Genomic DNA, 14,142 nt, shown 5'->3' on the forward strand with positions numbered 1-14,142 from the left:
AATGTTTCAACCATGAGTTTTGCAACCATACACCAGCAGAAGGAGACAAACACCTGGGGGAGAAAAATACATAAATAAAAGAACCCCTGATGCCCAAATCTGCCAATTATGGTACAATACGGGTGTTGATTGGCAGAACCCATCATAAAGTGAACCTGAACCACCTGTTCAAGATCAACATCTTTATCAATGATTTATATGAAGGAATTGAGGGTAAACTGATTAATTTTGCTGATGCCACAAAGCTAGGAGGGATAGATAATACTAAAGAAGAGATAGAGGATTCAAAAAGATATAAATAAACTGGAGCAGTGGGCAGCAACTAACAGAATGTTTTTTAACAGGGAAAAATGCAAAGTACTACATCTGGGCAATAAAAATGAAAAAAGCATATACAGAATGGGGGGAATAGGGCTAAAGCAACAGCACATGTGAAAAAGACTTGGGTATACTAATAGATTACAGACTAAACATGAGTCAACAGTGTGATGCAGCAGAAAAAAGGCCAATACAATTCTTGGATGTATTAACAGAAGCACACAGTCTAGATCACGTGAAGTCATTATTTCCCTCTACTCCTCTTTGGTCAGACCTCATCTGGAATATTGTGTCCAGTTTTGGGCACCACATTTTAAAAAAGACATCAACAAACTGGAGCAAGTTTAGAGAAGAGCGACCAGAATAGTGACCGGTCTGCAAACCATGTGCTATGAGGAACGGTTGAGGATTCGGGAATGTTTAGCTTGCAAAAAAGAAGACTGAGAAGAGACTAAATAACTGTCTGCAAATATCTCAAGGGCTGTCACATTGTAGAAGGATCATCTTTATTGTCATTTGCACAAGGAAAGACTAGAAGCAATTGGATGAAACTGAATGGGAGGAGACACAGATTAGATATTAGAAAAAACTTTTTGACAGTTAGGGTGATCATTGAGTAGAACAAGCTGCTACAAGAGGTGGTGAGTTCTCCTTCAATAGAAGTCTTCAAACAGAGGCTGGACAGACATCTGTCAGGGATGATTTAGTGAATCCTGCTTTGAGCAGGGGGTTGGACAGGATGATCCAGGAGGTCCCTTCCAACTCTACCACTCTATGACCTGCCTGTCCTTGCTTGCGTATTTAGAGACTCGAGTCGTTGGCGGGAAGAAGCTGCTGAGGGCAAGTTTTTTCAAGGAGTCTGCTGTGCAGCTTAATCTCTGGACAACTTTTAAAGTATGTTTTTCTCTGAAATGACACAGAGTTTAAGACCATGTGCACATGTTGAGTATTTGATGATTTTTTTACCTCAGTATTTGGAAGCCAAAACCAGGAGTGGGTGATAAATCCAGAAGTGGTGACGTGTTTCTATTATACTTTTCCTCTGACTGTTCCACCCCTGGTATTGGCTTACAAATTATGAGGCTAAAAACTCATCAAATACTCAACGTGTGCACATGGCCTAGGGGTCAAATATACTTGACTGAAATCATACTGCCAGTGCCTGATACATGCCCAAAAAGACATTGTGTGCACATACCAAAGAGTTTTTCTTGAAACATTTTTTTTCAGCCATTTGATTGGACAGTGCCTAGTTTCGCGAGGTTTACCTCATGATCAGCTTCATAGCGACATACACTTTCCTTATCCACTAGCCAATTTTAAAACCTCTTCAGGAAAAACAAAAATTTAAAAATCTCCTTATAATCTGCAAAGTGGATTTCTCAGAGAAAATAATTAGAGGTTTTGAGGCTATGCTCACATATTTTTAAAGATTTTTTTTAGAGCAGATTATCTCCAAAATCCACCTAAAAAATTATAGTATGTCATTTCTTTGTCAAATCAAATTTGCAGTTCACATGAAGTGTTTTGAGCTTTTTTTTTCCTGATGAGGGTAAATCAAAAGGCTGCAAAAAAAAAAAAAAGAAAGAACTCTTCAAACACAGCTTCAGGAGAAGAAAAACTCAAACTCCCGAAAACTTGTTATGTCCTCATTAAGTCGCGGGATCATCAGTGGCTTCACACACAACACAACCCCTTACAAAAAAAACACTGGGGGGAAAAAAACGCCAGAAAAAAAAATACTGAGAAAACCCAAAAAACGCTACAAAAGAGGTTTACAAAACTCCAGAGAAAAGGAGTTTCCTGAGGCATCTTTTACTTGAATAATGGACCTTCTTCACCACAGAAAAAAAACACCTTAGGTGGTGACATATGGTATATAGTGACTCCACTCATCCTAAGGGTGTGTTCACATGATGCCTTTTTCAAGCCAAAGCTGCTTTGGGACTTGCTCCTTTTCACTAGATGTTTGTAAACCTGGAGCATCTTTTTTGTTTCACTTCTTTTGGTCGTCTACTTAGGCTATGTGCACACGTTGCAGATTCACCTGCGGGCTTTTCCGCGCGGATCCGCAGGTAAAGTGACCTGCGGTTTTCCACCTCTACTATGTTAAAGGTGTGAAACCGCCCAAACAATTGACATGCTGTGGTTTGTAAACCGCGGAAAAAACCGCATCGTGAGCACAACGTTTTTGAAAACCCATAAGGTTACATGGTACTGTACCATGTCTGCGGAACTGCTGTGGTTCCGCAGGGCCAAAACCGCTGCGGAAACGCAGCAGAATCCGCAACGTGTGCACACAGCCTAAGTGTTGTTTTTTTACCTACAGTTTTTTGCAGTTTTACTTAACTCAGTCAATGAAAAAAACGCTAGTGTTCTCTACTGAAAGCCCAGGCGTCTTCCCATTGACTTGTGTTGTGCGTATTGACCATCTTCCTCGCAGGAACCACCAGAATCATAGAGTTGGAAGGGACCTCCTGGGCCATCTGGTCCGACCCCCTGCTCAAAGCAGGATTCGCTAAATCATCCCAGTCAGATGTCTGTCCAGCCTCTGTTTGAAGACTTCTATTGGAGGAGAACTCACCACTTCTCGTGGCAGCCTGTTCCACTCATTGATCACTCTAACTGTCAAAAAGTTTTTTCTAATATCTAATCTGTGTCTCCTCCCATTCAGTTTCATCCCATTGCTTCTAGTCTTTCCTTGTGCAAATGAGAATAAAGTTGATCCTTCTACAATGTGACAGCTCTTTATATATTTGTAGACAGCTATTAAGTCTCCTCTCAGTCTTCTCTTTTGCACACTAAACATTCCCAAATCCTGCAACCTTTCCTCATAAGACAGGGTTTGCAGACCGGTCACCATTCTGGTTGCTCTTTTCTGAACTTGCTCCAGTTTGTTGATGTCTTTTTTAAAATGTGGTGCCCAAAACTGGACACAGTATTCCAGATGAGGTCTGACCAAAGAGGAGTAGTCATGGCCACGTCACTTATTTTATCCACTTGGTGTCTTTTGGAAGTCTGAAGTGTATAAAAAAAAACCTCGAAAGCTTGTGCAATGCAACCGCAAGAAACAAACGCAGTGTGAACACCCCCGAATGCAATGAAGTCGGCTGTATGGCCAAACCCGAATGTTGGGACTTCTGTGAGCGCCCTATTCCCAGGACAGCCATATCTTAGACACTGCCTGCAGGGTGCACATTATGGAGCTCGCAGTCGCAATGACTGGACAGGAATGCAATGAGGTGACTCTGGGACAGTGTGGCCGCACCGTGTGACGCGGCAGAGCGCAGCCGGTAACGCTGAGGTGACGCGCACTGACTGAGGCACTGCGCGCGGCTCCTGAGGGAAGAAGAAGGCGGGGCCGCCGCTGGGAGGGAGCGGGACGGCGCTGACACCGAGGGGCGGAGGAGAAGAGGAGGGGAAAAGAAAACAGGGAGAAGGAGGAACAAACACATTCACAGTTGGGAAAGAAAAAAAAAATGTGTCTCTCCCATAATTTATCCCGTGCGATAGCTCAAGCAGACGGGACATAGCACGGCTCACCCCCGCCCGGGCTAGTTCACGGCTCCGTTTCCACGGTCCAGGCAAAGGGGAAGACCGGTCCACTGTTATTCAGAGGGGGTTGGGGGGAAACTTGTGGCCGAAGGAAGACGAGGCGGAAGAGACCGATCGACCGCCCAGCGATTCCTGACGGGAGAGGAGAGGGGCGCGATCCACCGCTCAGTCCCCGGAGCCGTCTCCAGTGATAGGGGCTGAAAGTTTCCCTGAAGTTTCCCAGGATCGGGGGCGGAGGCGGCTGTGAGCCCGGGTCCTTCAGGACACTGAGGAGAACCATGATGATGAGCTCGGGAGGCGGCGGCGGAGCGGGCGGCGGCGGAGAGGTGGTGTGCTCGGGATGGCTGCGGAAATCTCCGCCGGAGAAAAAGTTAAAGCGCTTTGTAAGTATGGAGAGGAGGAGAGGCCTCCTGTGTGCGGGGCAGGGGGCTGCGCCATGGGGTGCTACCTGTGTGCTGCTGCCTGGGGAACCACTGCTCCCAGCATGCGCTGCATCCTAGCCTCACAGCAGCTGGGACGGCTCAGGTGCAGCATCTACAGTCACAAGGTGGTGACAGATGTAGTCAATCAGGACGGCGGTACTGCCAGGGATGGCGCGTGGAAACCCACCCGTGGACACCCCAGTCCCTGCCTGCGCGGCGCGTGGACACCCCAGTCCCTGCCTGCGCGGCGCGTGGACACCCCAGTCCCTGCCTGCGCGGCGCGTGGACACCCCAGTCCCTGCCTGCGCGGCGCGTGGACACCCCAGTCCCTGCCTGCGCGGCGCGTGGACACCCCAGTCCCTGCCTGCGCGGCGCGTGGACACCCCAGTCCCTGCCTGCGCGGCGCGTGGACACCCCAGTCCCTGCCTGCGCGGCGCGTGGACACCCCAGTCCCTGCCTGCGCGGCGCGTGGACACCCCAGTCCCTGCCTGCGCGGCGCGTGGACACCCCAGTCCCTGCCTGCGCGGCGCGTGGACACCCCAGTCCCTGCCTGCGCGGCGCGGCGCGTGGACACCCCTCAACTTGCATGTTGTTTGGGATGGCTTGTGGACCCCTCTCCAGTAACGCATTGTTTCCAGCTGCTCTTGAATCTCCGAAGCAGCTCTGTACATGTATGTGGACACCCCCACTCCCAATGGCGTGTGGATCTTTTCCTGACCTCAGTGTCCGGCATGGCACGTGCACATGTTGCCAATCGTTTTTCTGCACACAGACTCCCATCACTTGACAAAGCGGTGTTTTCTTGCTTGCTCCTGGCCTGTTCATATGAGTGGATAGTCTGGAGTGAGCCAGCCGTCATATGTCCACTGTTTCGCCCACTGCTGTCGGTAAAGCTGGCCATACATATGAGATGGCTGTCTCCCCTGACTCGTTTATACACTTGAGCGCCTATCCTTCTCTCCCCGACATGATCTGATTATGGGGGCCGTAATCCAACTCTGCAGTCCTTCACCCCCCATACGTGTACTGTCAGGGCAGAGTTGGGAGGCACCATACACAGGTTACCTGCCAGTCACGCTTTGATCTGTGGGATTGGCTGGCATTGGCCTTATGTGTATGGCCATCTATACTGAGAAGTGTTTATTAGGGTCTGTGTTTGTGATTACTATTATGGTATATATGATTACCGTCATCTCGTCACCTAGCCGTGAACATATGGCCCAGTTCGTGCTGTTTTCAGACTGACCAGTGGACACCCAGCACTTCCATGACTAGGGCTGTATCTGGTGCTAACACTTGCCATTGTTTTCTCTTGCGTCTCAAAGCGCATCAGAAACATCCGATAAATGATTTGAGTATGTTGGCAGAAGTGGTGCAGGATGTTCCTAGAAATGGCTTGTTGTAAACCTCATACTGTTCAGTATTTGTACACCAGAACCCCGTGCTATGAGCTGGGGATCCCAACCACAGGTGTGGTATGGCACATCTACTTGTTTGGCCAATGACTTATTGCTTTGATTGTAGCAGGTCCACGTTGCACGCTACAAATGGCGGCTTTATGTAGTTTGGGAGTTGCTCAGCTACTTTTATTTAACTCACACAGAATTGGTTTTTCAGTAGAATATAGAAACAAATTCTAAATTAGCGTCACAGTCAGCAAATCATGCAAGTTGCCTCTTCAGAGAAGAAGTGCTCTCGAACTCTATAGCGCCACCTATTGGAAGTAGTAATCCTAAAAGTCAAAATCATCCCTTTAACTAGCCTTGTCAAATGACTTGGGGTAAAAGCCAAATCAGAATCTCGATTTGCAGACATGTTTCATGGTGTTGCTCCTCTTTGGTGCAAACCATGAGATCTGATTTTTCTGCATGAGTGGCTTCTGACTGGGGTCTAAGGGGTAACATTCCTCCTTGTGGCGTGCCAGTGTGAGGAGTCTTATAAGCCATGCAGTGCTCCTCTGGGACATTATTCAATACGGTATTCGACAATCAGCAAACCAGTGACGTGTCTTGTGAGACACTGATAGGGGCTGTTCCTCTTCATAAATATTTCTATTATGGTGCCCCAAGCTGTTCTTTAAGTCCCATAACATTCTCCTAATGTGACTAGTTGCGCTGAGAAACGGTGGACATTGTAACAAGGAAGGAATTGCAAAATCCAGGAACACGGAATTTTATTTTTGTTACCGGTATACCAATTGAAAAGTTATGACTTTTGCCTGATAAATTGAATATTTAAATCCTGGGTGCCCCTTTAACGTGTATTTTCCGCATGGTTTCGTATTGAATGCTCCGTAACACCATGTGCTGCAAATAGAACTGTGACCCATGCATTTCACATTCCATTCTAAATTCCAGGCGGGATGCATGCCACCTATGGGGGGAGGGGGATGTGTGCCAGTTGTTGTTCCTGGGGGGCGGGAGGGAACGCTGCTTGTGTTTGTAGTGTGTGCTGGTTGTTGTTCACAGTGAAGACTTCGATTTCAAAACAGTCTGCTCCTATGAGTAGTAGTGTGAGGGAATGCTGGCTGGCAGCGTGCTCAGGAGGCTTCACATAACACTTGCTGTTTGCTGAGCGGGCAGATTCCTGCACACAGTAGAGGACTGATAGCTGGGCATACAGTAGCCTCATGTACATGGAAACAAGGCTTGTGGATATGTACAGTAACAGAAAATCAATACCTGCCATTCGGAGTATTGGGGAATAGTCATCTGATCATTACTTTCATGCTGATATTGAAGTGATGTTGGCAGTCAGATAGGGAAGCAGCGGTGTCAGCAATGGATTGCCAAAGCATCCGCACTGAATAGCCAGTGGGGGGAAAAAAAAGCTTTTTTTTTTTTTTTTTTTCCCTCCTGTTTAGAATACACTATACAATAATACTCACAATAAATATTACAAATAGTGTAATGTCAGAAGAACACAAAGGTCCCCCATAGGTTCACTTGCATGTGCCATATCTGCTGTGGAATGCCCACTTAACATGAGTTAGCAGCTGATTTCTGCACCCTTAAGCCCCCGTCACACACAGCGATCTCGCTAGCGACATCGCTGCTGAGTCACAAGTTTTGTGACGCAACAGCGATCTCACCAGCGAGATCGCTGTGTGTGACACTGACCAGCGACCGGCCCCCCTGCCAGTTATCGCTGATCGTCCTGGAATGGCCAGGACATTTTTTTGATCGCTGATCTCCCGCTGGCCAGCACGCATCGCTGCGTGTGACAGGCGGGAGACCAGCGATCAGCGTGCTGGTAACTAAGGTAAACGCAGGGTTTCTAAGCATCGGGCGGTGCTTAGAAACCCTCTGTGTACCTTAGTTACCGGCGCGCTGATGCAGGGAGCTGGTAACCAAGGTACACATCAGGTTTCTAAGTGACGCACGCCCCTTAGAAACCCGATGTGTACCTTAGTTACCAGCTCCCTGCATCAGCGCGCTGGTAATTAAAGTACACAGTGTGGGGTACAGCACGCAAGCATCCCATAAGCAAAGCATCACAGAAGATAAGCATCCAGCAAAACGGCAGTTATACATGGCAGTTAGTCAGGGCAGGAGTCAGGTAACCCACACTTTGCCTTCCCCTTTAACCATGTGCTTTACTTTTATCCTCCTGTGTTCCCTTGCCATCCACATTCATCACCCTATCCCCCCTCCATCACGACTCGTACACATCAGCCCCTCTATACTTCCTTCTCCCATGTACAGCTCCCACACACTCCTCACCTTCCTGAGAAACCTCAGCCCATCTTGCCCAAACACATCGCAGAAAAAAACTACTTACAATTCCAACAACTATTGGCTCTTTATCTTCCTTCTCCTACTGATTTCAGGGGACATCTCCCCCAACCCTGGTCCACCATCCCCCAACCTCAACCCTTACCCTACCTCATATCGAAACCACAATAATCTGATTAACATTACTTGCACTCCCTCATCTCAATCTTTTAATTGTGCCCTCTGGAATCCACGGTCTGCTTGTAACAAGCTTCCTTTCCTACACAACTACTTTCTGAACAACTCTCTTAGGCTGGTTTCACATTCGCGCTTTTTAAGCGCACGCACGGCCGGGGGTAGCTCCGCCCCCGAGCCGGCTCTCTGCCCGGCGTGCCCGCCCCTTCCTTGTAGCGCCGCCTCCTAGCGCACAGCGGCGCCTGCGATCGGCGCACCCTATCTTTAGCATAGGGTGCGCAGATCGTGCGCAGGCCGTGCGCTAGTTGCGCTTTGACCTGCGCTGCGCACTTTTGACGGTGCGCCGTGCGCGCCAAAATCAAACTTTTCGGATTTTGGCGCGCACGGCGCACCGTCAAAAGTGCGCAGCGCAGGTCAAAGCGCAACTAGCGCACGGCCTGCGCACGATCTGCGCACCCTATGCTAAAGATAGGGTGCGCCGATCGCAGGCGCCGCTGTGCGCTAGGAGGCGGCGCTACAAGGAAGGGGCGGGCACGCCGGGCATAGAGCCGGCTCGGGGGCGGAGCTACCCCCGGCCGTGCGTGCGCTTAAAAAGCGCGAATGTGAAACCAGCCTTAATCTGTTGGCCCTCACTGAATCCTGGATTCAGGATTCTGACACTGTCTCTCCTGCTGCCATTTCCTACGGTGGCTTACAATTCTCTCACTCCCCGAGACCCACAAACAGACCTGGTGGTGGAGTTGGCATACTCCTGTCCCCACAATGCACTTTCCAGGTCATCCCCCCAGTCCCATCACTCTTATTCCCTTCTTTTGAGGTCCACACCATCAGGCTCTTCCGTCCCCTCTCCCTCAGGGTAGCGGTCATATACCGGCCCCCAGGCTCACCCACCCACTTCCTTGATCACTTTTCAGCCTGGCTGCCACACTTCATGTCCTCAGAACTACCAACCCTCATCCTGGGAGACTTCAACATCCCCATTAACAGCCCTAATTCCACATCTGCATCCCAGCTTCTATCACTAACCACCTCTCTAGGCCTCTCACAGCTTTCAACCTCTGAGACACATAAGGACGGTAACACCCTTGATCTGGTCTTCTGCCGGCTCTGTTCAATCTCCCACCTAAACAACTCACCGCTTCCACTCTCTGACCACAACATTCTCTCCTTCACGCTCACAAATCCTCGCCCACCCCAGCTCATTCCTACCTACCACACAGTCAGAAATCTACAAGCTATTAACCCTCAGACACTTTCAGATTCCCTACACTCATCTCTGTCCCCAATCTCCTCTTTCCTGTCCTAATCTGGCTGTTCATCACTACAATGACACTCTTAGAAGCACCCTTGACCAAGTAGCTCCCCTCACCCTCAGAACCTCCAAACACAGAGTAAAACAGCCCTGGCTCACATCGCAAACTCAACTTCTCCAGCGATGCTCCAGGAGTGCTGAACGCCTATGGAGAAAAACCCGCACACCAGAAGACTTCATACACTTCAAATTTATGTTAAGAACCTATAACGCTGCCCTTCACCTTGCCAAACAGACCTACTTCACCACCCTGATCTCCTCACTAGCCAACAACCCCAAGAAACTTTTTGACACTTTTCACTCCCTCCTCAGGCCAAAAGCACAAGCCCCTATCACAGACATTTGTGCTGATGACCTGGCCTCCCACTTTACAGAAAAAATAGTTAATATCCGTCAAGAAATCTGCTCCCAACCACCAAGTGCTGTGACTCCCATCCCTTCCTGCATCTCCCCTGGCTCACTCTCCACATTTGATCCCATCACAGAAGAAGTCTCCAGACTCCTCTCTTCTTCTCGTCCGACTACATGCACTACCGACCCCATTCCCTCACATCTCCTCCAGTCTCTCTCTCCAGTCGTCACAACCCACCTAACTACAATCTTTAATCTCTCCCTCTCCTCTGGCATTTTCCCATCCTCCTTCAAACACGCCATCGTTACTCCATTACTAAAGAAACCTGCCCTCGACCCATCCTGCACAAACAACTACAGACCAGTCTCCAATCTCCCCTTCATCTCTAAACTTTTGGAACGCCTAGTTAACTCCCGCCTTACCCGTTACCTCTCCATTCACTCCCTTCTAGACCCTTCACAGTCCGGCTTCCGCCCCCTACATTCGACTGAAACTGCAGTTATCAAAGTGACCAATGACCTTCTGACAGCAAAACGTAACGGTGACCACTCTCTGCTCATTCTTCTTGACCTATCTGCAGCTTTCGATACTGTTGACCACCATCTCCTACTCTCTAGGCTCTAGTCACTAGGCATTAAGGACACTGCACTCTCCTGGTTCTCTTCCTATCTCTCTGACCGCTCCTTCAGTGTTTTGTCTCTGACTCCACGTCATCTCCTCTTCCTCTTGCTGTCGGGGTACCTCAGGGCTCAGTCCTTGGCCCCCTTCTTTTCTCTCTCTACACGGCCCCAATTGGACAGACCATCAGCAGATTTGGCTTTCAGTACCATCTTTATGCTGATGACACACAACTATACACGTCTTCCCCCGACCTTACCCCCGCTGTACTACAGAACGCCAGTGACTGTCTGTCCGCAGTCTCCAATATCATGTCCGCTCTCTATCTGAAACTCAACCTCTCCAAAACTGAACTTCTTCTGCTCCCGCCGTCTACTAACCTCCCTAAATCTGACATTTCCCTCTCCGTGGGTGGTACCACAATAACACCCCGGCAGCAGGCGCGCTGTCTGGGTGTTATGTTTGACACCAATCTCTCCTTCACATCCCATATACAATCCCTTGCCCGCTCTTGCCGCTTACACCTAAAGAACATCTCTAGAATCCGCCCTTTTCTCACTATGGAAACAACAAAAACCCTCACTGTTGCATTGATCTACTCTCGCCTGGATTACTGCAACGCTCTATTAATTGGCCTCCCCGTCACTCGACTATCCCCTCTCCAGTCCATACTTAATGCAGCGGCCAGGATCGTCCATCTGGGTGATCGGTACTCGGACGCGTCCGCTCTTCGCCAGTCCTTACATTGGCTGCCCATTCATTATAGGATCCAATTCAAAGTACTTGTTCTCACCCACAAAGCTCTCCACAGTGCGGCACCCCCTTACATCTCTTCTCTCATTTCTGTCTATCGGCCTAGCCGATCGCTGCGCTCTGGAAACGACTTTCGACTAACCTCTGCACTAATCCGTACCTTCCACTCCCGACTCCAAGACTTCTCCCGTGCTGCTCCTATCCTCTGGAATGCTCTACCCCAAGAAATCAGGACTATCCACAATTTGCATAGTTTTAGGCGCTCCCTCAAAACACACCTGTTCAGAGCGGCCTATCACATTCACTAATCAAAGTCATTCTCTGTGTAAGTGTGCGTGTGTAGCCCATTCACTATCTCCATCCATCCTTCACTCCCGCAAGATGGCTGGACCTTCATTGTAAATACACACCTGTACTTTGTATCTCCCCCACCTCATTGTAGATTGTAAGCTCTCACGAGCAGGGTCGTCTTATTTCGTCTTATTTTGCTTTAATTATTGTATTGTTAGCGTTGTTACTTATGACTTGTGTTTTGAAACTGTTAAACTGTAAAGCGCTGCGGAATATGTTGGTGCTATATAAATAAAGATTATTATTATTATTATTATTATTATTATTATTATTACACAGTGACGCCGCGCGCTTGGCATCGCTTGTGATGCCGTCTGTTTGACAGCTCACCAGCGATCCTGGCAAGTTGATATCGTTGTCGGGATCGCTGGTGAGTCTCTGTGTGACGGGGCCCTTAGGCTAAGTTCACACAAGGAGTTTTTATGCTAATTTTCAGCTGCTTTTTACAGTACCAGCAAAGCCAATGAGATTTCAGAAACCTCATGCACACACATTGGATTTTTGTGTCATCAGGATTTTGTGTTTTGTGTCGTTTTTGGACAAAGCATATCACGTCTTTCAGCGGTTTTCACCTTTTTTACTTGAATGGTGAGAAAACGCACCAAAAACGCAGGGATCAAGTGTTCCTGCGTTTTTTGTTTTTTTTTTTGTGCCGAAACCTCATTCCATGGAATAGGACTTTTTTCCAACACTAAACTTCATCAGCATGCGCACGAGACAAATCTAGCATACCAAAACCGCCACAAAAAACACATCAAAAACAAGGGAAAACATCCTTTTTTTCCTGCTGCTTCTTTACTGCAAGAGATCAGGTTTTGCTGCTGAAAAAAACTCTAGTGTGAACTTGCCCTTGATCACTTGCTTTGCATAGGATGACATTCCCACTGCAGCGTGGCAATTTATTCTGTGGATGTCAGACTTCAAATCCACATTGGCACAGGTTGCTGTTTGGGTTTTCTCTGCCATGTTTGAATGAGGGTACTCAATCACTTTCTCAGTGCTGCTGTAATATGCAGACATTTTTTCTGCATGCAAATCCACAGCTGGAAATCTTCGGCCTATTTGAAACTTGGGAATGTAATCTAAGGGCATTATATTTGCTGCAATTATCAGCACATTGCAGTATGATGGGCCTGAACACAAGCTGCCACACAAAGCCATCCAAAATCATTGACTCTGGATTTGTTTGCCAGGTCTTTAGCCTACATGTTACATTGTATGAAAACATAAGTGGAAGTCTGAACTCTGAGAGAGTTTTTGCTTTTGTTTCATTGCTGAAATTTCGAGCTTTGGCTCCGATCCATTGTGCTGCATTCCACAAGCTGACAGTATCCTAGCAGGATTGGGCTGACAACATCTTGGCTGCCGTGATATTTGATTTATATATTCTAAACGAGGATTTCAATTGTTACCTAATGATGAGCTGTGGTCACTTTACTGAAACTAAATCCGCTGTTGGGTTTATTGCAATTGTTAGTAAAGAATTATTGACGTTTTTACTGTGCTAACTTGTGCCATTTCTGCAGCATATCTATTTGTCTGTGGATATTCTTCTGGCCTCTTTGTTTCAGTCCCGGAGTCCTTAAGAAACTAATAAAAAAGAATATATTTCTTTTAGGAGGAGGGCGTAAAGTACTCGCGCCAAGGAAATCTGTTACTAAACGGATTTTTGCACCAAATAGTGTTGTTCCTAATTCAGGTGGTATTTGCGACTGAGACTAGATGGCCGTTTGGTTACTTGCTATTTAACGATAACTTTTATAGGCTTACTTGCATGACCCTTATATATTGATCAGTTTGACTGTAGGTTGATACAGCAGGTAGGATTTTGAGATTCCACCGAGTTTGCCTTGCTCAGGTTGGCTGCCTATGTATGATGCTGGCTAATCCAAAGTAAAATAAAAGGAAAATGAAAGCATTTGAGAGGTTGTGTATAAAACTAAATCGCAGATGAATATGACATTGAGTTACTTCAAAGGTCTTGTTTAGCCACTTCCTAGTTATACCTGTTGCTTTCATCTGTATCTTCACATTTACCACTTCATAAAGGGAATCTGTCACAAGGATCCTCTCTTGAGCCGCCCATATGGCATAGGTCAAAGAAAACGGAATTCACTGATGACATGATATCTGCTAACCATTGACTAAAGGGCCCGTCGCACTAAGTGATATCGCTAGCAATATCGCTGTAACGTCACTGGTTTTGTGACGTAGCAGCGATATTGCTAGCGATATTGCTATATGTGATACTTACCTCCGACCGGCTCCCCCGCTGATTATCGCTGATCGCGCGAGAACATCTTTGACCATTTCTGGTCGGGCGCTTCCTGCTATGGAGACGAGCGACGCGTGGACGCGGGCGGGAGGACGTCCGGATCGCCGCGTCTGACAGGTAAGTAGCGACCCCTGACCGCTGCTATGTCACTGGTGAGCTCTGCCTGTGTGGCAGCTCACTAGCGACCACTTAGCGATGCACCAGTGATCCATATAGTTGTCGGGATCGCTGGTGCATCGCTAAGTGTGACAGTACCTTAAGGCTAGGTTCACATTAGC

At 47.9% G+C, this 14,142-nt stretch overlaps 1 protein-coding gene across 2 annotated transcripts in view; it reads left to right on the top strand.

The window, feature by feature from the left end:
* Positions 1 to 3,591: 3,591 nt before the first annotated feature.
* GAB1 (GRB2 associated binding protein 1) overlaps positions 3,592 to 14,142 on the top strand; it is a 164,513-nt gene continuing 153,962 nt past the window's right edge. The window contains exon 1 of one of the 2 annotated variants that reach the window (XM_073549783.1): positions 3,592 to 4,256. In XM_073549783.1, the coding sequence (XP_073405884.1) occupies positions 4,152 to 4,256 (105 nt within the window). In that variant the 5' untranslated portion in view covers positions 3,592 to 4,151. The remainder of the gene's footprint in view (positions 4,257 to 14,142) is intronic. The other variant, XM_073549784.1, reaches the window with a different exon arrangement.

Source organism: Dendrobates tinctorius, unplaced genomic scaffold (assembly GCF_039654945.1).
Source record: "Dendrobates tinctorius isolate UK_male_01 unplaced genomic scaffold, ASM3965494v1 ptg000161l, whole genome shotgun sequence".
NCBI classification, from domain to species: domain Eukaryota; kingdom Metazoa; phylum Chordata; class Amphibia; order Anura; family Dendrobatidae; genus Dendrobates; species Dendrobates tinctorius.